Genomic DNA, 21,358 nt, shown 5'->3' on the forward strand with positions numbered 1-21,358 from the left:
GCCAGGGTTAAATCCCCTTCCCCTTCAAACAGTGTCCACCACTCCCCTCTCAAATGTCTTCCTGGTAAGTTTAGTATGGAAAACTTCAGAGACAATGTTCACTTATTCCTGAGTCTGCCCAGCAAATAAACCTTGGTAATAATCCACTTCATTTATAAAGCTTTTACTGCCAATGCCATGAGAGCGTTAAAATTCTGTTATCATTCCCATGACAAAATCTCCAGTCGGGGAGGGAAACACTGACAAGTTAGGCAGTTGTCCAATAAATGAGTTAGTAGCCGAAGTATAAACAACATTTTGATTGCCTCTACCATGCTTGCTTCATTAGACCAACACCCTTCATAAAACACCAGCTCACGCCCTGAGACTGCAGAATGCACAGACTTTGGAATGCGTCTGTCAAAGTGTGGCACCTAAATCGCTTAGGGGTGAAGGCTGGTTAAAAATTCAGACACCAAGGCCTCCATCCAAGCTTAACTGGAGTGGGGGGAGGAGAGGGGGGAGGAGTGGGGGGGCGCAGGAATTACAAGCACTGCAAATTAACTGCTATGCAAATTATATTTGAGAACCACTGCTTTAGAAAAACAAAATTCTCTTTAGTTAGGGAAGAATTTTGAGGCAGCCATTCAGAAAGAAACCTAGGATTATTTTTTTAAAGTATCTCTCCATCCCTGTTTCCTGATCGCCAAACAAAAACACTTTGTCAAAATGTAAGAAACAATACAAGACTTCATGGACTCTGGGGTCAAAATTTCTACCGCCCATTTCATTCCAAAAACAGATCTCAATCACTGTATGCAGCATTCAAATGCAGTATTTTTATAACCTATCTGAAAAAAGCAAATAGTTAGGACTGCAGGTTGGCCACTTACAAAGAAAACGTCTGATTAAAAATTCTCAAATGTTCAGTATTTATGCGTGTCTTATGTAAACAGAAAGAACAGTACACGAAGCAAATTTCACTTTTATTTCAACAGCGTCACTGGCAGAATTCAGCTAAATCAATGGCTTGCTTTGCGTTCTATACTATGGAGCACGGTTTCTTATAGTCACACACGCTGTGTTCATGTCATTGCAGTTTTACTGAGAACAGCTCCATTTTCATGGCTGTTTACACAATTAGACTTTTAATGTGACGAATGCTGGACAATAGCTGGGTCATGTGGCCAAGACAAAGATTTCCCTTGATAGCTCTTACTTGTCAATACAAATGAGAGTTAGAAAATGTTCTCTGAGGAGGGAGGCAGGAGCAGGAAGGGCCTTCCACACATTTTCACGGAGGAAAAGGCAATGAATCACAAAAGTTTAGAAAGGAAATTAAATGATCAAAAGTTATTATTCCCATATTCTTACTGAGTAGGTGGGCATCAATGTATAATTAAAGAGAAGTAAAGCTGCCCAGAACTTGGTACTCAGGACACAACCCACAGGCTTAGCACGGCACTCTCCTCATCAACCACGCCCGACCGCTTCCTTTTATGAAAATTGGAAACTGAGGCTGAGGGCAGGTGACTTACCAGAGTGACGAAAGACAGGACAGCACGGGAATCAAATTTCCTAACTACACACCCGGCACTGCTGGATTTTGGTAGGAAGGTGTGTTTACCGGGCTGTCAAACTTTCTAACTTTGTAAGAACAGCGTATGGCAAGGGTTCTTTTTAAGGAACATTTTAGTTCGTAAGAGAGATGATTTTACTACAGCTTTCCATTTAATTATCTAAGCATCTTCTTCAAATATTTCCTCAAATATTCTAATATTTAAGACAGCTACATAGCTTTCATTTTGCACCTTAGGGCTATACGAAGAAGCAATCACAGAATTCTCAATTCTGAAAGTGGATGATAGATCAATTCTCTTCCCCACCCTCACCCGGGCACTCCTCAAACGCAACCCTTTATTCATACACAAAGAATCTGTCAGCCACAGGGCTTTATGTGGATGCCCGGCCTTTTAGGGCACTTGGTAATTAGTGTACCAGCCTCTCAGGCTGGCCTCGGGACACTGGGTGGCATATATCATATGTTCATCTGGGAAGCAGCTCCCACTCCCCAGAAGACCAAGAACAAGGGAGCTGGCAGGCTTCAGGGACAAGCTGCCCAGTCAACAGTGGATTAAAGACACCCATTAGTTGCCTCAATCAGCTAATTAGCTCAACAAATGCAAAACCTAAATCATTAAAGAAAGTGGCCCTGATTGCATTGCTGGCTTCTGATTTGGTGTCACGCACCCAGCAGGGTGGGAACAGGGTAGTTCCACAGAAAACAAAAAACTGTCCACACTAGGGAACTGGAATGGGATGGGGCTCCATTTTTTTATGAAAGTCAAGCCCTGCCAGGAAGTTTCACTGACAAGGAGAGAGTACCAGAGAGACCTCTGTGTTTATGCTTTGAAATTTAAATCAATTTAAATATAAATTGCTCTCCTTTTTTGTCATTATGAGAAAGAAGTAAAATGTGGGTTTCAGATCTCTGGTGTGCAAACGGTCATTAACTTTCATTTGACCTTGGGTGTAGAACTAATATTGAATTTATGCACAGGGTATACTCATTATACTCATCTAGTTTCCTCACAGAAAATAATGCTCCCAGGAGCTGCAATGCTAGAAGCTGCTTTCGGGCACTCAAATAGAAAACTTGATTCTTCCTTTAAAGCTTCTCCTGCCTTCCACCCACCTCTCTGCTCCAAACCTCAGGGAGGCTTGGCAACATGTATAAAGCATAGGCAGTAACAGGTAAAAATCCGAATGACACTCAGGACAAGAGCCTAGTCTGAGCCCTCATATTCCTGGAGACAGGTACCATCGGTACTCAGTTCACCTTCCCAGGGTCTGATTCCCTAAGACAGGGATGAGCGCCCATATAGAGCGATAATTACCTTTGTCTACTGAGCCTTTGAAGCATTACATACCGCCACTGAAGTGCCCCCGCAGCACTTTGTTTTGAAAACAAAACCCCTGCATTCTGGAGCACACTCTGTTGTGGTTGTAATTGTTCACCTCCTTGGCCAATCAGTTTCATTTACTATCCTAATGGACATGACCATGTTGAAGGATGAAAAAGAAAATCAGCTTGCTTGCTTTCCTCAATTCTAAACAATCCTCAGGGTTAAAGGAACCCAACTTCAATACACTCAGACCTCTTGCTGTTCAAGGAGAAATCAGGGCAAAGGGCTATTTTCTTTTATAGTATGCCATTGAATGGTTATTTATCATTTCGACTTAATAGCTCTAATTACAAAAGACAGTGTCTCGGGATTTTTTTTTAAAGGCAATTTTCTTTGTATCCCAGTGGGAGAGTTAGAAAAATTTACAAAGCATCTGCTGCCTGCATTTTCAATGGTTTCTGGGTTTTACCAATGCTATTATTTTCTTGATTGCAACAATTTTACATTTTCAAAGATCCTTAACTTGACATTGCATTGATAATTATGATCTTAAGACTCTTACTGTGGTTTTATGCCATTTAAAAAAAAAAAAAAGAAAGATCTAACCTGTCAACCACTGAATTGATCTCTGATAAGAACACGCACTAGTGGAGACAGGATACGGACGGACGTACAAAACCTGTCAGCAAGCAGAGACAGAATGGGCTCTGGAAATGTTAGAACAAGGAGTTATTACGGCACCAGAGAAGGAGAGAGATTTTTTACAAGCTTCAACCATCAGCATGGTGTTAGGCAAAGCTCTCTCTTCTAGGGAAAACATCCTACGTCGTCAATCAGTCAGGAAGACCACAATGTTGTGTTGATAATTTTAGGGGAAAACACATGCGTCTTCTTTCCTCTTGGCTGACAAATGCTACAGAACACATTCAGTGGGGCTTCAAGACAATCAGGGTGGGTCTGTGCTGACCTGGAATGAGAGCGATGGCCGCTGGCCGGCGTGGCGTCCGGGAGGCGGCAAAGGAGAAGAAAAGGACAAAAAACCACCCTATGTAGAAATACCAATTCTGAGAGAACAAGGTGTATCCTTAGAGGGCAGGCTAAGGAAGACTTCAGAAAATCTAAGTGTTTGAAAGTATCCCTAAAAATTAAGCATAATATCTTAATTACTTAAAATCCAGCCAACAGACTTCTGCCACGAGAGTCTTTTTTAGCTCCAACATTCACTATTAAAGCCCTCAGAGACCAGATGAAAAAAGGCCTGTAAGAGAAGATCACCATAGCTTTTAGTTTTAAATGTTCAATATAAAAGATCACAGAACACTGGAAAGGTCGTCGGAGTCTGACGCAGCAGTAACTGTACTAGCACGGGAGGCTGTCTCTGCCGGCCCTCACCGTATTATTACCATCCACTCTAAAATCCCCTTCTGCTGCGCCTTCTCCTATATATGAGCTATGTGTTTACAAAAGGGAAAGGCTCAAGTCAAACAGGGTTCTCCATGAAAAGGAGAAAGCTGTCAACTAAAAACAAAAAGTAAAAATTTAGAGGACCATAAAAGTCAGAGCAATTCCATAGCTTTAATGGTTATTTTTTTCTTCTAAATGTGTAAAAGGAAAAGCCTTCTCTACTGCTAAAAATAATCAATCTATTTCATTTCTCATGACAAAGCAACGTGAATATCTTGTCTTTGTAATGCTTCTGCCCTGAAGAAGATGTTTTTTCAATTGTGTCAGACCAGAGCTTCCTGTCAACACTTCACTTGCCGCCATCTTAAATACATATTCTTAAGAAGGGGGCTTAAAGCTGCTAAAATTTCCTAAGAAGTATTGCTGATGCCCAGTGATTATTACTAACAGGAAATCTTCAAAGCTGGCAATTGACCCAGACTACGGGGGTGACAGAAGCCCTACAACCTGTCTAATGGGCTCATCCCGACGACCAGATCCAGGGGTTGCTGCTTGAATATGTTACACGCACAGAGTTCACTGCATGGCAAATAGTAGCAACCAGGTTGTTGAAATCACACACCCATTCAAATGCCTAATTAAGCTTGACTATAGGATTCAAAGATGAGAAAACAAACATGAAGATCTAGAAGGCTAGGAGAGACAATTTTACTTCAATGTAAAACACTGGCTTCCCTCTCCTCCTTTCTATTAAAGCTTATTAAAAATAACGTTTACAAAAAGCTAAAATTAAACACAATAGAGTGAAGCTATTTTATACTATTTTATATTATATAAATTTAATATCCCCGAGCAATAATAAAATATCTCGGTACACAAATACCACTTTAACCTCAATCCCTGGCTAATTTATCCTGGGAAGAAGGGGAAAAAAGTGTTGCTATCTGCTACTTGAAAAATGTATGAGCTCTTACTCTGGTCTTTTCCATTCCAGGAACCAAAGTGGAAAATGCGAATGTCTTTTCACAAATCCCATCTTTATTCTCATAATCCAGAAAATTACTAACAAGGGAGGGAATGTAGTATAGTCAGAAAAACTGGAGACTGGGCGTTGAAACACTTGGGTGTGCATTCTAGCTGTGGGCTTGCTAGCCTAGGTCATCTCAAGCAAAACATTTCCTCTCTAAATCTGGAGACTGAGACACAACGCAAACAGTGGCTCCTGCGGTGAGCACACGCTGTGCCCACTTACCACGGGTCCCTCTTCTGCTGGTTTTCCTTGAGGGGCCACATCCATCCCAGCCTTAGTCCATGTGTCTTCTCCTGTGTGTGGGCCACCTGACCTCTCGAACCACCCCTGCCATGCTTCTACTGCTCCAGAGGCGGGCATGTCACTCTTCCAACAAGGTCCCCAGCGAGACGTCTGTGGGCACTACCTGAATAGAGGTTTTCTCCCTTTCTGCTGAGATTAACTCCAGAGGTTCTCTGAGCCCATAAATTCCCTTTGTGGTTTTCGGTTTGTTTGGTTTTTTTTTTTTAGCACTTGCACCTAAAAGAGTCCTGGATAAAATATTCCCAAGGGTGTAACTCCATTAAGGATAATGAAGGTAATTAATAAAAATATGTATCGCTATAATTAAATATTAGAGCTGAAAGGCATCTCTCAGGTTATCAGATTCTACACCAATCCCCTCATGATACAAATCAAAATCATTTTGCTAAGGTCACAGTGACAATTAATGGCATAAACAGAGCCTAGAATCCCTTTCTTTCTTTTCCAAACTTTCATTTCCTAGATACTTAGTTTTAAAGCACTTAACTAGCTATGGACTAAGTGGACAGAGTAAAATATAACAATTGCCAGGGAGATTTACCAATATGGTATTTCTGGCTTTCCAGAAATAGAAGCCCACCACAGCACAAATTTCACATGATCTAAAGATAATGAGAGCTAAAAGTGCTTTGGCTGTGGATTCCTGGAAAAGGGAAAAAACATATCTCCCAAGACTCTAATTAGCTAACATTAGCAGTGGAATAAGCAATCGAACAAAAAGAAAATGCAAGGATATCTGTGCTAATTTTTGTAAATCTCTTGAAGCCTTAAAATGCTATTCACGTTCACTAAGGTTAGCATTTGGAGGAGAAAACTGTTTAAAGGCACATCCTAATGGCCTTTTAGAAAATTACAACAAAATGGATTTTTTACTAAGCTAGAGCCTTGAATCATTTATATAATCTATTGATTGGCAGTTACTTTTATTTCTGTTTGTACAGTGAACTGAAATAAAAAACTTTTGCTTTATACTAATTCTTGTTTTAATAACCCTTGGCAATGAGACATAAATCTGGCATGACCACCTGAGCCCTAATTAACAGTTTTACTGCAAGACATAAGATATTAGGGTAATCAATTCCTTCTGTCAAGCCCCAAATGTGCTATCATTTTCATACTTTTTATTAGATGTACACCAACTTCTTTTTCTTCTTCCTTAAAAAACAACCTCAAAATAGTTTTAGGGGTGCCTGGGTGGCACAGCGGTTAAGCATCTGCCTTCGGCTCAGGGCGTGATCCCGGCGTTATGGGATCAAGCCCCACATCAGGCTACTCCGCTATGAGCCTGCTTCTTCCTCTCCCACTCCCCCTGCTTGTGTTCCCTCTCTCGCTGGCTGTCTCTATCTCTGTCAAATAAATAAATAAAATCTTTTAAAAAAATAGTTTTAGAAAACCACATCAAGCATACACAGAAAGTATCATTCTGCAGCTGGAACTCTATTTAATTAAGGCTACGCTTAATGTCTCCACATTTTATCACCTCCTAACTACACAGTGATAAGTTCTTCTTTTTCAAACAACCAGTGATTCATTAATGTTTTCCATTTACGAAACATGTGTTGTAATTTAAAAAGAGCAGGGGCCATATTTATCTTTGCTATTATATCCTCACACCTTACAATGTACCTGGCATACAGCAGGTGCCAAATTAGAATCTGAAAAAGGTATGAAGGAATGCAATACCTATGATAGACTCTCTTGTACCTTGCCATTGTCATTTTTTATCTACTCTCAATGTCAACTCAAGTAGTGAGAGTACGGAGTGAAACAGGTAAGTATCTCTAGTACTTTTCATTTTTGGATTCTTTGAATATTTTAATATACAGCTTGTTGGACCTGTTGGTTATTTCTGTCCCTAGACTGCTTACCAAATTTGTTTGGGGGTGCAGGAGAGAAATTGTCTTTGTTTCTCTCTAAAATAATCTTGTTGACTCATGTTACCTTTTTTTTTTTTTAAGATTTTATTTATTTGAGAGAGAGTGAAAGAGAGAGATTGAGAGAACGAGTGGGAGGAGGGGCAGAGGTAGAAGCAGACTCCCCTCAGAGCAGGGCACCTGACACGGGACTTGATCCCAGGACCCTGGGATCCTGACCTGAGCTGAAGGCAGATGCCCCACCACTGAGCCACCCAGGCGCCCTCATGTTACTTTTCTAACCAAAAATATTATATTTAAATTCAAGAACAAAAAAAGAATGCCAACTATCAATGACCTTAGTCAACTTTATATTGGAAGACACTAGCTAATGAAATAATGTGAGATAAAAAGGAGTTACTTGGATGGATGAGGCAGAGAAAAACTAGTCATTATTGATAGACGATATATTTGCCCATACAGGAAATCCAAGATCATTTTAAAACAAGTTATTAGAATTCATTTGAGTTCAACACTTTCGCTAGACCCCAAATCAAGCATTCTCATACAGCATAAATTACCGATTGTAAAAGATAATAGATGTGGGTATTAACAAACTGATTCTAAAGTTTATATGGAAGGAAAAGACCCAGAATAGCCAACACAGTATTAAAGGAGAAGGACAAAGTTAGAGGACTAACACTACATGATGTCAACACTTACCAGAAAGCTACAGCAATTGAGACAGTAGAGCACTTAGAAATAATGAACCAAATGATGCTGGAACAACTAGACATCTACATGTAGAAAAAACAAACCTAGACATAGTCCTGACCTTTCACAAAATTTAACTCAAAATAGATCACAGATCTAAATATAAAATGGAAAACTATAAAATTCCTAGAATATGACATAGGAGAAAACTTAGATGACCTTGAGTATGGCGTGACTTTCTAGATACAACACCAAAGACATGACTCCATCAAAGAAAAATAAACCTGACTTCATTAAAATTAAAAACATCTGCTCTTCAAAGGACAATGTGAAGAGAATGAGAAGACAAGCCACAGACTGGAAGAAAATATTTGCAAAAAAGACATCTGAAAAAGGATTCTTCCCCAAAGTATATAAAAAACTCTTGAAACTCAAAAATTAATCCAAAGACCTTAACAGACACTTCACCAGAGATATACGGATCGTGAATTAGCATATGGAAAGATGCTCTACTTCTTACGTCATCAGGAAAAAGCAAATTAAAACAACGAGCTACCACAACACAACTATTAGCATGGTCAAAATCCAGAACACTTAGAACAACCAATGCCGGCAAAGATACAGAGCAACAGTAACTCTCATGCATTGCTGGTGGGAATGCAAAATGGTATAGCCACTTTGGCAGGCAGTTCAGTGGTTTCCTCTAAAATGAACCATGCTCTTACCATACCACCCGGTAATTGTGCCCCTTGACATTTACACAAAGGAGGTGAAAATTTACATCTGCACAAAAACCCGCACGGCGTCACAGCAGCTTTATTCCGTAACTGTCCAAACTAGGAAGTAACCAAGATGTCCCTCAGTAGACGACTGGATAAATAAACTGTAGAACACGTAGACAATGGAATGTTACTGACGGCTAAAAAGAAATGAGCTTTCAAGCCATGAAAAGTCATGAAGGAACCTTAAATGCATATTACTAAGCAACAGGAGCCAATCTGAAAAGGCTACATACTGTATGAATCCAACTATATGACTTTCTGGCAAAGGCAAGACTATGAAAACATTAAAAAGATGAGTGGTTGCCAAGGGGTGGGAGAAAGAAATAATTAGGTGAAGCACAGAGGATTCTTAGGGTAGGGAAACTATTTTATATGATACCATAATGATAGATACGTACCCTTATACATTTGTCCAAACCCATAAGATGTACAATACAGAGTGAACCCTAACGTAAACTACAGACTTTGAGCAATAACAATGTATCAGTGTAGGTTCACTGATCGTAACAGACGTGCCACTCGGAGATGCTGATAGTGGGAGAGGCCGTGCACAGGTAGGGGCAAAGGGTATATGGGAACTTTCGTACTCTCTGCTCAATTTTTCTGCAAATCCAAAACTTCTCTAAAAAGTACATCTATTAAAACAAAAAGTGTCATGAAAGATAAAGACTTGAGAAACCACACAGAAGAGACTAAAAGAGAGAGGGAAAATAGAAAGATAGTTCATTTACAATAGTAACTAAAATCACAAGGCAACTAAAAATACAAACAAAATGTGCAAGGCCTTTATGGAAACATTTTCACAGCAGTACTGAAAATTTGAAAAAATAAGATATCCTAGGTTCATGGATGGAAACACTTATTTCCAAAGTGTCAAATTTATCTAATGATCTTTAAATGCAATATATTTTAAAAAATCCCAAAGGAGATTTCACAGAACCTGACAAAATAAAACTGTGAGGGGACAAGAAAGGTAAGAAGAGATCTGCCTTATCCCCACCCTAGAAAAAGTCTTATTATAAAGCTCTGGTAGGTAATTGAAATAATATATATGAATTTCACGTATGATGGAGTTAGCATCATGTCCAGTGAATGCCCCTGGGGTAACTTGCTTAGCATAAGGAAAACATAAAATTTAATTTCTACCTGACACCGTATACAAAAACAAATTCCAGATGGCTTAAAGTCCTAAATGTGAAAAACAAAACGTTGACACTGTCTACACCTAGCTATCAACCTAGCTATTCCAATTTTAATAATTTATTATGAGAAAATAATTGGAAAAGGGCAAAATAACACAAGCGCAAGAATATATCTTTAGGTCCTTCTATTATTATTTATAATAGGAAAAAAAATTAAAAACCTAAATGTACAACCAAGAATTAGGTAAATAAAGTGTACAGCATATATAACTAATACAACTGATGATGCAGATCTGCATTACTGACATGAAAATAAATCCTATAAAAAGTGGATTATATAGAACTACAGTAATCAAGACTGGCGTACACCAATGGAGTCTGCTCAGTGCAGAGTAACAGAGAACCCAGAAATGCACCCACACAAATAAGCCCGGCTTACTTTTGACAAAGGTGCAAAAGTGATTCAGTGAAAGAAAGATGGTCTCTTCAACAAAGGTGCTGGGGTAACGGACATTCCAAAGCCAAAAAACAACCAAAAAAACCCTTGACCTAAGTCTCACACCTTACACAAAAACTAACTCAAAATAAATAATGGATTCAAACTTAAAACACGAAACGATAAAACTTTCAAGGCAAAAAAAGACAAGAGAAATCTCTGAGATCTAGTGCTGGATGAAGCGTTCTTAGACACACCCCAAAGACATGATTCATTAAAAAATTTAATAAATTGACTTTTCCCAAATTAAAAACTTTTGCTCTGTGAAAGACTTTGATGAGAAAATGAAAGGACAAGTTAGAGACTGGGAGAAAATATTTGCCAACCACATATCCAACAAAAGACTGATATCTGTAATATGCAAAGAACTCTAAAAATTCAACTGTAAACCAACAATTCGATTACAAAAAGGGCAAAAGACATAAAGAGACATTTCACCAAAGATGACATTCAGGTGGCAAATAAGCAACCTAAGATGACCAATATCATTAGCCATTAGGGAAATACAAAAAAGTGAGAAAACACTTCATGCCTATGGGAATGCCTAAAATAAAACACAGTGATGATACCAAATGCTGACAAAGGCACAGAGAAGCTGGATCACTTACACGGCGCCAGGGACAATGTAAAATGGTATAGCCAGTCTGCAAAACAGTTTGGTAGTTTCTTTAAAAACTAAGTATGCACTACCTAACAACCCAGCAATCGTACTTGTGGGCTTTTATTCCAGAGGAATGAAGACTTAGGTTCACACAAAAACCTGTACATGAATGTTCGCAGATGTAGTTTAAGTCATAGTAGCCCCAAACTTAGAACAATCCAGATGTCCTTCAATGGGTGAGTGGTAAACGTACTGTCATACATTCATATGATGGAATCCTATTCAGCAATAAAATGTAATCAACTATTGATGTCCAACAACCTGAATGAATCTCCAGAGAATTATGGCAAGTGAAAAGAGCTACTCCCAAAAGGTTATATATACTGTATGATTCCATTTATTTAGTATTTTTGAAGTGACAAAAATTACAGAAATAGAGAACAGGTTAGTAACTGCCAAGGGTTATGGAAGGAGGAGCAGAAAGAAAGTCAGTGTAGCTATTAAAGAGAAACAAGAGGGATCCTTCTGGTGCCGGAAGTATTCTGTATCAGTGTCAATACCCTGGTTGTGAAACTGTCCCATAGTTTTGCAAATGTTACTGTTAGGTGAAACCGGGAAAAGAAAACATGGGATCTCTATTACTTCTTATAACTGCCTGTGAATATATGATTACCTCAAAATAAAAGAGTGCTGACAAAATGATCCCACTTTTATCAAATCTGCAATATTAATATATAATAATATAGTATCTACATATTAAAAGGGAAATGTCTGGAAACAAATACAAGAAAAGGAACGGTGGTTATCTCTGTTGGTGAGATGATGGCTGATTTTTCCCTTTCTTCATACATTCATGTGCTACCGAAGTTTTTGCGTTGCGCACACTACACTACGATAGTAAGAAAAAGAACAAAACTAATTTTATTATGAAAAGAATATATGCTAGCTGTATATTTTTTCCACTGAACATTTTACTATATTAATTCTTCAAAATATCATTTTAAAGTTATTTAAACATTCCATTACATTGATTAATTTTATTATTTCTCTACTACAGGGACTTAATGATTGTTTCCAATTTCTGTTATTAAAAAAAAATGCAATAGAGTCCTTCTACCTGAATCCTCACATGCATCTCTGATTCTGTGCTGCAGCTGGACCTCCAGTCAATGGAGTTACTGGATCACAGAGTTAGGGCTTCTAGAACACACTGAAACATTGCTTTTCTGTAAAACTGCAATTTTATGTCCCCACCATTAGTGTACGTGTGAGACACCGTTTCACTCTGTCCTGAGCAGCTGCCAAAGCTGTGTTCACACTCTAAGCTCCATAGATCAACTGAGTAAGGAAGAAAGATACATAACTTTATACAATCACATCAGGATTTAATAAAATTAACTCCACACCCCAATCTTTTACTTTGCACGCTCTAACATGTGTAGGTCTTACTTACTTCTCTTCACCTCCAGAAAGTTCGGACTTCTTAGCCTGATATCCCAAATCCACCTCTTTTTGCCCTGTTCACTTGGCTCCAGCCACTCACACCTCCTTGCCATTCCTCAAACACACTTTGCACACCTGTGCCCAAATGCTCTTGTTTGGATGTCCACAGGGCTCACCCTTCACTGACTTCAGGTCTTTATTCAAATGTCCCCTACCAGAGGCCCTTCCAGCCCACCCTGTGTGAATTAGTATCCCTCTTCTCCAGCCTTCCTATCTGTATTTATTTGCTCTATTTTTCTCCAGCAATGACACATTGTAGGTTTATTATTTCCCTTCCTTCTGAAACTTAAAAAAAAAAAAATCCTACCCTCTATGGCACTGCCTTTTCCAACTCATACAGACTGTAAGTTTTGTCTCCTGATAACAGGAGTGAAGAATAGCTCTAGCACAATTTATTTCTATCTAGGCCCCCTCTCCCAAAACCTTTATATTGATGTCCTTTCTTCCTCTCCCTATGCTAACAGCCACAATCTAATGCCGGCACCGAGGAGCCCTATTCACGCTGCCCTCTCTGTTCACCACCCTGGGGGTCAAGATGGCTGTTCTTTGCAGCCTCCTCTCCACCTTTATAGCATACAGTTTCTGTGTCCTCTCTCTCAGCCAAATCAACGAAGACAAGAGATTACATATGAAAAGCTAATTCATACTGAGGTGGGTTTGGTTCAAAAAGTAACCGAGGGAAAAGCAAACTCTTAGAGTTTCTAAGTGGAAAAAGAAAGACATAAAATGCATGGTTTGTGTTTTCAAGACATTTCGGTTCCATTTATTTCTTCGATTTTTGTCATGTCTTTGATGTTGTCATCGTCTTTCTGCCTGAAAAGTCTTGTTCCAGTTTACCGTTCTTCAAGCAGCATCTCCCTTCAGTTTGTCATTCTCTTCAGCATTGACCTCCCCCTCTGAAGAGCAAACGATGCCTCCTTCTTACCCTCCTCTTAAGTGTTTTTCTACCTCAGTGAGTCTCCATCTCATACTGAATTCCCCAGAGTATGGCTTTCTCTCCTTCAAAATTTATCTGAAAGCTCCCTTTTCCTCTCCACATATCGCTTCTAGATTGTGTCCTACAGGTATCAGGGATCAGATCCACGCAATGAGTCCTACATAAAATGCTTGCTTTTAAATGTCATTACACAATTATTTTTAGAAGAAACTACTTGGAGATGAAAAACAGACCCTTAAACAAAGACCACCTTTGTGTTATTTTCCGCTATCATTCTGACAAGCAAACGTGGCTTGCTTTCTTGGGTTGTGTACTTAGACTTTCTTCATGGTTGCAGTGGACTACAAATGTACTTATTTTTAATTTCATTCTTCCTTGAAATATGAAATAAATTAAAGCAAAGCAGTGACATTTTAAGGAACTATACACAATAGCCTGTGCTATCCCAATGGCAGAACAGATAATTTTGAAAACAAACAGTGATACTTTTCTGCATTCTGCATCAAAACTTCCTGATATACACTCAGCCTCAGGAAAGACTACTCACCAGATTTCCTTGCTTTCAAAGCAATAACAGCTGCTAGTTCTCTCTGCACCTAGTAAGAAATTAAGGGGAAAAAAATCGAATTAGAAAAAGAAAACTGTGGTTATCAAAAACTGTACTTTGTGGTTAGCTATGCACCGAAATTAAGAATTACTGCAATGAAAGTTAAGTTTGCAGTCACGTTTTGGGGTTTTGTTTGTTCTTAGTATCAGGGAACAACCTCTGCATAGGAATTTTAGGCCAAAAATCTGGAAGAATCGTATCGACTTACTTTCAAAAGAAATTAGACAGTTGCCAGAATGTATACACTGTAAAACATTGGTATTTTTGCTACGATGATGGGAAGAGCCTCAAAATTTCAATTGTAAAACATTTAGAAATAACGCAAATAGGGGCGCCTGGGTGGCACAGCGGTTAAGCGTCTGCCTTCGGCTCAGGGCGTGATCCCGGCGTTATGGGATCGAGCCCCACATCAGGCTCCTCTGCTATGAGCCTGCTTCTTCCTCTCCCACTCCCCCTGCTTGTGTTCCCTCTCTCGCCGGCTGTCTCTATCTCTGTCGAATAAATAAATAAAATCTTTAAAAAAAAAAAAAAAGAAATAACGCAAATAACCAATTATTAAAACATGTATGATACCTTAGCAAAGATACTAAATACTATTTAAGCCCTCAAAGTTTCTAGCTTATACAGAAATTCTCGAAAAATTAAATAGGTGATCCTGGTGTGACTGGATCTCTACTCAAACACAATCAATGCTCACTTGAAGTCTGACAGGTTTACAGCAACCATTTTGGAAAATACGTCCCAGAAAATCAAGTGCCATTGACTCACAGGGTAGGTGAAATGGGAACAGACAAGATGACCTTTAAAATCCTCAGGGCCTTCAACCCCACTTATTTGTCCACATTTCTGCTTGCTCACTCTCTCTCTCCACCTGCCCCCCACCCCAACTCTGAATGCTTAAATCCGTTCCTAAAAGCATTCCCAAAGAGGAACATAAACGGAGACAAAAAAGATGACCGTACTCACTTTCAAAGATAAGATGAAAAAAAAAAAAAAAGATACCATGAAGATAATCTTTGGGAAATCTATGTTTAGCAGCAATAAAAATTCCATAACGAACAAGCTCATTCCTCTCTAGGACACAGTCTTCAAAGCTTAGAAGTACGTGTGTGTTCGGGTGTTTGGAGGTGCTGGTGAGTCTGGAAGCATCCTGCAGCTTATTATACCAATGACGGTTTACAGGGAGAACACACAAGTTCAACATTACATAAGACTTGCTGTTGAAGTTAATCTAATTAATATTCATTTACTTGACGGCAAGAGTAGATCTACGTGCTAGACTCTGGGACCCCACTGCGGACTGCTCTCACAGGGGCCAGGACCACCGCCCCGAGGGAGGCAGCTTCCCCCGCCACTGCTTTACTGCCGGTGTTTTCCCCGCCTGGCTAATAGGCAAGCCATGCAAAAGGGCATACTCTCCATTTAGCCCATTCTTTGAAACCTTCGGACTCTCTCTCTCCGGAAAATTATACAGGAGAGGAGGCCATCAGTCCCTCTCCAACCCTGGGAGTGTCAGCTCTGAAAATGCTCATGGTAGGAAAATTTGCAGTTGAACAACATAGGGAGAAAAAGAGGGCCATGGGAAGGGGAAGGGATACACGAGCACAGAAAACCTTTACAAACACTTGTACGGGTAGTCAAATAAAAACAGCCACTCACTGAAAACATCATTTATTGCATACTTTGTAGATTTGTAACGGTTTGTAAGGTTTACTGTACTATCAGCCTCTCTCTTCAGGATTTTCTTCCCTCACGGTGTCACAAATACTCGGGGCTGGGGGCAGAGAGGCAGACTATGAACATCCACTGGGATCTTGTCAACAGCTTCCTGATTTTACGACCTCTCAGGGAGGATCCCACCGCGGCTCAGGGCCGGGGAGAAAGCACACGTGGGAAAGGACGGCGGAGACAGATCCCTTCATTTGCTCACAGAAGATCAAAAACAGTCTTCCTCACCCTCCTCTCAGTTTCCATACTTGAAATTCTCTTCAGCAGATCTTCAGTTTTTCTTTCTCTAATTAGAAATGTCTCAAAATACAAAGAGCTCAGAAAAGGAAGGTATTAGATTCCCAACTTCGTACACCACCTCATCTTTTCAAGGATGTAGCGGGGCAAGAAAGGGAAGAAGGGGATGCGTGCGGAAAGGACACAACGTTTTGGCAGAGCTGGAAGGAGGGGAGAGAGGGCAGTGAGAGACACAAGAACTTCACAGGTGAATGTAGAGGGAACTTAAGTTAAAAAAAAAAAAAAAACGTTTTAAAGTAAATGCAGTACACAAAATCCCGAATGTCTGCAGTCAGGGAGGATTTACGAGCGTGTTATGCAGAGTGGGGTGTGGAACAGCTTCTGTGTTTCTGCCCCAGGCTTTTGACAAAACCCCAAGGGCAGGTATTCTTCCTATAAAATACAAAGGACAACGGGCTGATCAAGCAAAAACATAAACTAGCTAAGATCTTATTACACGTTCCGACAGCATCTTTTTTTTTTTTTTAAAGCACACTGTCAAGTATTTACTTATTTTCAAATGAATGGCTAATTCCTGTCTTCTAGAGGAAAGCTGCACGGAGGCAGGGACCCGTTTGTCTTTTAGGGCATTATGCACAGCAATCACCAAAAACCACACACTTGCCCACAGGAAGTGGAAGCATACGCAGCTTTAGGAAAAACTTGGAGAGGACCTAGGGGGAGAGAAAAATGTCAGGAGAAGGCATTCCCCACTAGTAAGCTACTCCCAGGAGGAACCTTCAGAACAGAATATTAGAAGGACTCAGGGACTCCTCTGCCAATAATTACTTTTATATTGAAAACCAAAACTGTGAACAGCTGCAGAAACAGAAACTAGAATTTTCTAGGAAGAGGTGGGCACTGAACACGAAGTCCCGGGTTCCGGCACCTGTGAAGCCTTCAGACGGCCGGGATCCTGGCCCACATCCTGACAACTTCCTGACACCCCGAGCAAAAGCCGCCCAGCCCTAAGCTGCTCGGGAACTGCTGACAGTCAGGACCTGTTTGAGATAATAAATGTGTCGTTCTGAACCACCCATGTTTGAGGTAGTTTGTTCTACCGAGGAGTCTTTTATAAGAAAATGACTATTTTTCTACTTGATCTACTCGTGTTGTTGGTTAACTTTAGTTTCCCTGTGACTGATATGAACCCCCTTCTTAGATCAGGCTCATGACACGTACACATGCAGAGCCGAGAGCCACGTTCTGATACTGGCCCCTGTTTTTATTTAGCGTGGGTGCTAACCCCGCCTCGGTAAGCAGAAGAAGGGTACATTATTACCTTGGCCTTCCCTGTCACCAGCCTTCCCCGCTATGATCTACAGCCCCTGCGGCTAGATGTACTTGAAACTTTTATCCATTTCAGAAGGGTGTCCTATCTATCTCACATCCTCAGGGAGGTCTGGGGCAGCAGTTCGTCATCAGAAATCAGACACATGAATATATGTCTGCAGTGAAATGTGTCATCATTCATACCAAACGAGACAATGGAAGCCTCGGGAGTTTCACGATGTATGTTCAGCGTAGGTTAGGTTTTGTCACCAAGTACGGAGAAACTTGTTTTCCAGAGCCTTTGTATTTCACAAGTGAATAATAGATGGTAAACCTCTACAAACTGTTCACTAAAAGCTTCTCTCCCTCATTTTTTTCCCCTTGTGTTTCCTCTTGTCAAATACCTCTGGAGTCACTGCTTTATTAAAGAAATGGTTTCTTTAACGAGCTTGGATTTTCATCAATCTATTTCAGCCGTTCCCAAGCCTGAGCGCACATGAGAATCACTTGGGGAGCTTTAAAAAACTACTGACGCTGAGCCCCCACTAAGTCAGACTGTCTGGGGGAGAGCCCAGGCATCAGTACTTGCTGCCGCTGTTGTTTCAAAGTCCCCAAGTGATTCCAGGCTGTATGCCGGGCTGACAATCACTGCTCTCTATTCGATAAGGTATCTTAGTTTTCCCAAGACTCAACCTTCTAATCTTATAATCATTTCAAATGGCAGTCCATCTTTACTTTCTATGTTGTTTCCCTCTAATTTAATTCATTTGTAAAGGAACATGGCCTTCCCTGTATTTTAGCTATAGAATTATGCTATAATCCAATCAAATGATAAGATTCAGTTACCACATCAGCAGTTTCACAGACACCAACTACTCCAGTACAAGGAAAACTGCAAGGACACTTTTTAAGAAGCTGAAACTTTAACTGAAAATCTAGTTTATGCAATATACAAGAGCACTAAATAATTAAAAACACATCTGTAGCTTAGGGTATACTTGCTTTTGTAAATATCTACATAGATAGAGTAATTAAGGGACTAAGAAGACATCCATGGAAACTTTCTCTCTCCCCTTGTTACCCATCAGAAACATGTTGCAATATTTTAAACTTCTTCAATCATCAGCAGGGCTGTTCACAAAATAGCCCTGAAATTCAACAAGAGTAAGAGCTGGTCTGTCTTCTAGCATTTTGTCTTGTCTTCTCTTTGGCGCTTTAATAGTGCCTTCAGCCCCCAAATCCAAATGCTCACGAAGTTGTTTTGTGGCAAAGCCAAGACCCAAGAGGCAAAAGAAAGTGTCCAATGCAAACTCGGAGTGTCAGGGAGCATCTCTGGGAGAGGTTAACTGAGAAGCCATAGAGGAAGAGGCCCTTGAAAACCAAGCTGGAAAGAATGAAGGTCATTTTGGGGGACAGATCAATTGTGGCAAAGGTCTTAGCTAACCAAAGTGTTGTCCTTACAAACTAACTTTGAATAAATCGCCAATTGAAAGATTTCCTGAAGGTTTTCAGTAAATCTATTTTAGAAGCATTTAAATTTTGATACCATGATAGAAAAGTTTTATAAACATGGAAACTATTTTCTCAATTTCCTACATTAAATATAAGAAGAAACATAATCCAATTCTCTTTCCTGTACTATTCCCAAATATACTCACTTTTAAATGACTATAAAATCATAAGCTAGTAAGGACATTAAGAACTCCAGAAAGAAACCAATATACACCTTAACACACTTTTAGATAAGACACAGACTGAGCAGTGAGGGTGGCTAGACCTTTGTCCTATGAAGGAACACCCATGAGCTAAGTTACAACTTCCTTTGTTCCTTCCTCAGAGGCCTGTTTCCTCTTTCCAAATTCATTATTTTGTTCCAAAGAACTAATATTGCCACAAGCCTGACACATGGATAATCTTGCGATTACCTGTTATTGGAGAACCAATAATTAGAAACCAATAATTAGAAAATTAAGAAAGTTATTTATACATTTGTCTAGACACTATTGCTCTCTACCTAACAGTTTATTTAACAAGTAGTTGTTTTCCCAGTAATTGCTGTCACCACATCGAAGATGTATTTGTTAAGCATGCTAGGATGGTAAGAAATATGCTTACTCATCTATTTCAAGGCTATTAGGGATATTCAAAAAATCTTTTATGCAGAATATTCTGTAGAACATATACAGATATGCCTATTAATTTTATCAAAACTTAGACAACAGCTGACCGTTCAAAGACCAATATATATGTAGAAATGGCCTGAAAGCAACAAGACAGATGCTTTGGAAGAAAGTTCTCCACTTAAATTTTTACATCTGCTATTTAAGTTGGCTATATGCACATACATCTGTTTTGACAGAACTTCACATTAAAAAGAGCTGGTAGTTTTTAGGTGATCACAAGCATGGTGTGAGTTAACAATGGAAATGAGATTACTTAGAATAAATAACAATGTTTTTAGGAATATTACTAGAAGGATGACATTCAGGCCACAAAAAAACAAACAAACAAAAAAACTAAAACTGAAAGAATCCAGAAAGATCAACATCTGGGTTGTATTCGGTGTGGAGCACCATATGTTCAGGTTCATGAGGAGACAGTATCCACAGGAGGAAACTAGGGGACAGCCACCTCCTTGCAGCTGAATGCGCTGGGTGCAGCACTCTATTTACCTGGTCCTCTCTGTACAGTCGACACTGTTACCTATTCTCTTCTTAACCACCAGGATTTCATGACACCACATACTCCAGGCTTTTCTCTTTCTTCTCTGGCTGCTATTTCTTGTCTCCCAAGGCTCTCCTTTTCTTCTACCTTTAAATTTTGATGATCCTTAGTGAACTATCCCCAGCCCACGAGACCTTCTTCTCTTTCTGTTCATTCTCCATAGGTTATTTCATTTACTCCCAGGGCTTCAATTATATCTGTATCTCTAGGGCCACTCCAGGAGTAGCCTGAACTCAACATTTCCAAATGCGAAGTCACATTCTTACCACTTCTTCCTACCCCACATAATTGCTCCATGTCCCACATACCAGGTCAGAAAATGGTACCACCACGCACCCAGGGTCTCAAGCCAAAAAGTGAGGTGTCCCTGACTTAGCTCAGCCCACCATCTTTTCCCATTCAGACTGTTGTCTCTAACTTCTCTCTCTTCAAACCACATCATTCTTTACAGCAAAACTAATATCCTTACAATATAAATTTTACATTACATCTCTTGCTAAAAAACTCTTCAAATACTTCCCCGTGACCCTAGGACAGAGTCCAATGTCTAACACTGCGTATGTAGTATTCTTCTGATCTGGTTGTCAGTATTATCTCTATCTCCATTCCTCCTCTCAAAATCTATGTTCAAGAAAAAGTCAATGCTCCAGTCTTAGTAAAACAGAACCCTTGTAATTCTCTGAAAGGGCCATGTTCTTTCCTCAATTGGGCCTTTCCACATGTTCTTCTGTCTGGAATACCTCTCCAACTCCCCACTTTGTGTGACTGTCACTTACTTGTCCTTCAGGGCCCACCTTAGTTACTGTCTTCTCTCGAGTGCTACCCACCTCCCCCAATGGGGTCACATCCTCCCTGCTTATACCCCAATAACATTTACCTCAATTATAAGGCTATAACAGGCTAGTGAAATCTCCCCTTCAGTTGGGGGTCCCCAATAGTTTATTATAAGCCCCCTGAAATGAACTCCTTTACTCATCATTCTGACCCTGGTTCTTGGTACCACTCACAGTATGTACGTTTGTGGTCAAGGAAGAAGTGAAGTGTCTGTAGTTGCTGTAAAGAAGAAAAGAATTAGGGGGAACAGGATCATGAGCTTCAGAT

The 21,358-nt window shown here is 39.9% G+C and overlaps 1 protein-coding gene across 3 annotated transcripts in view; it reads right to left on the reverse strand.

The window, feature by feature from the left end:
• Window positions 1-21,358, reverse strand: part of RAPGEF5 (Rap guanine nucleotide exchange factor 5) — a 235,100-nt gene that overhangs the window by 126,713 nt on the left and 87,029 nt on the right. For all 3 annotated transcript variants that reach the window (XM_057304209.1, XM_057304210.1, XM_044387067.3), the window contains exon 7: window positions 14,198-14,246. In XM_057304209.1, the coding sequence (XP_057160192.1) occupies window positions 14,198-14,246 (49 nt within the window). The remainder of the gene's footprint in view (window positions 1-14,197; window positions 14,247-21,358) is intronic.

This window comes from Ursus arctos, unplaced genomic scaffold (assembly GCF_023065955.2).
Source record: "Ursus arctos isolate Adak ecotype North America unplaced genomic scaffold, UrsArc2.0 scaffold_3, whole genome shotgun sequence".
NCBI classification, from domain to species: domain Eukaryota; kingdom Metazoa; phylum Chordata; class Mammalia; order Carnivora; family Ursidae; genus Ursus; species Ursus arctos.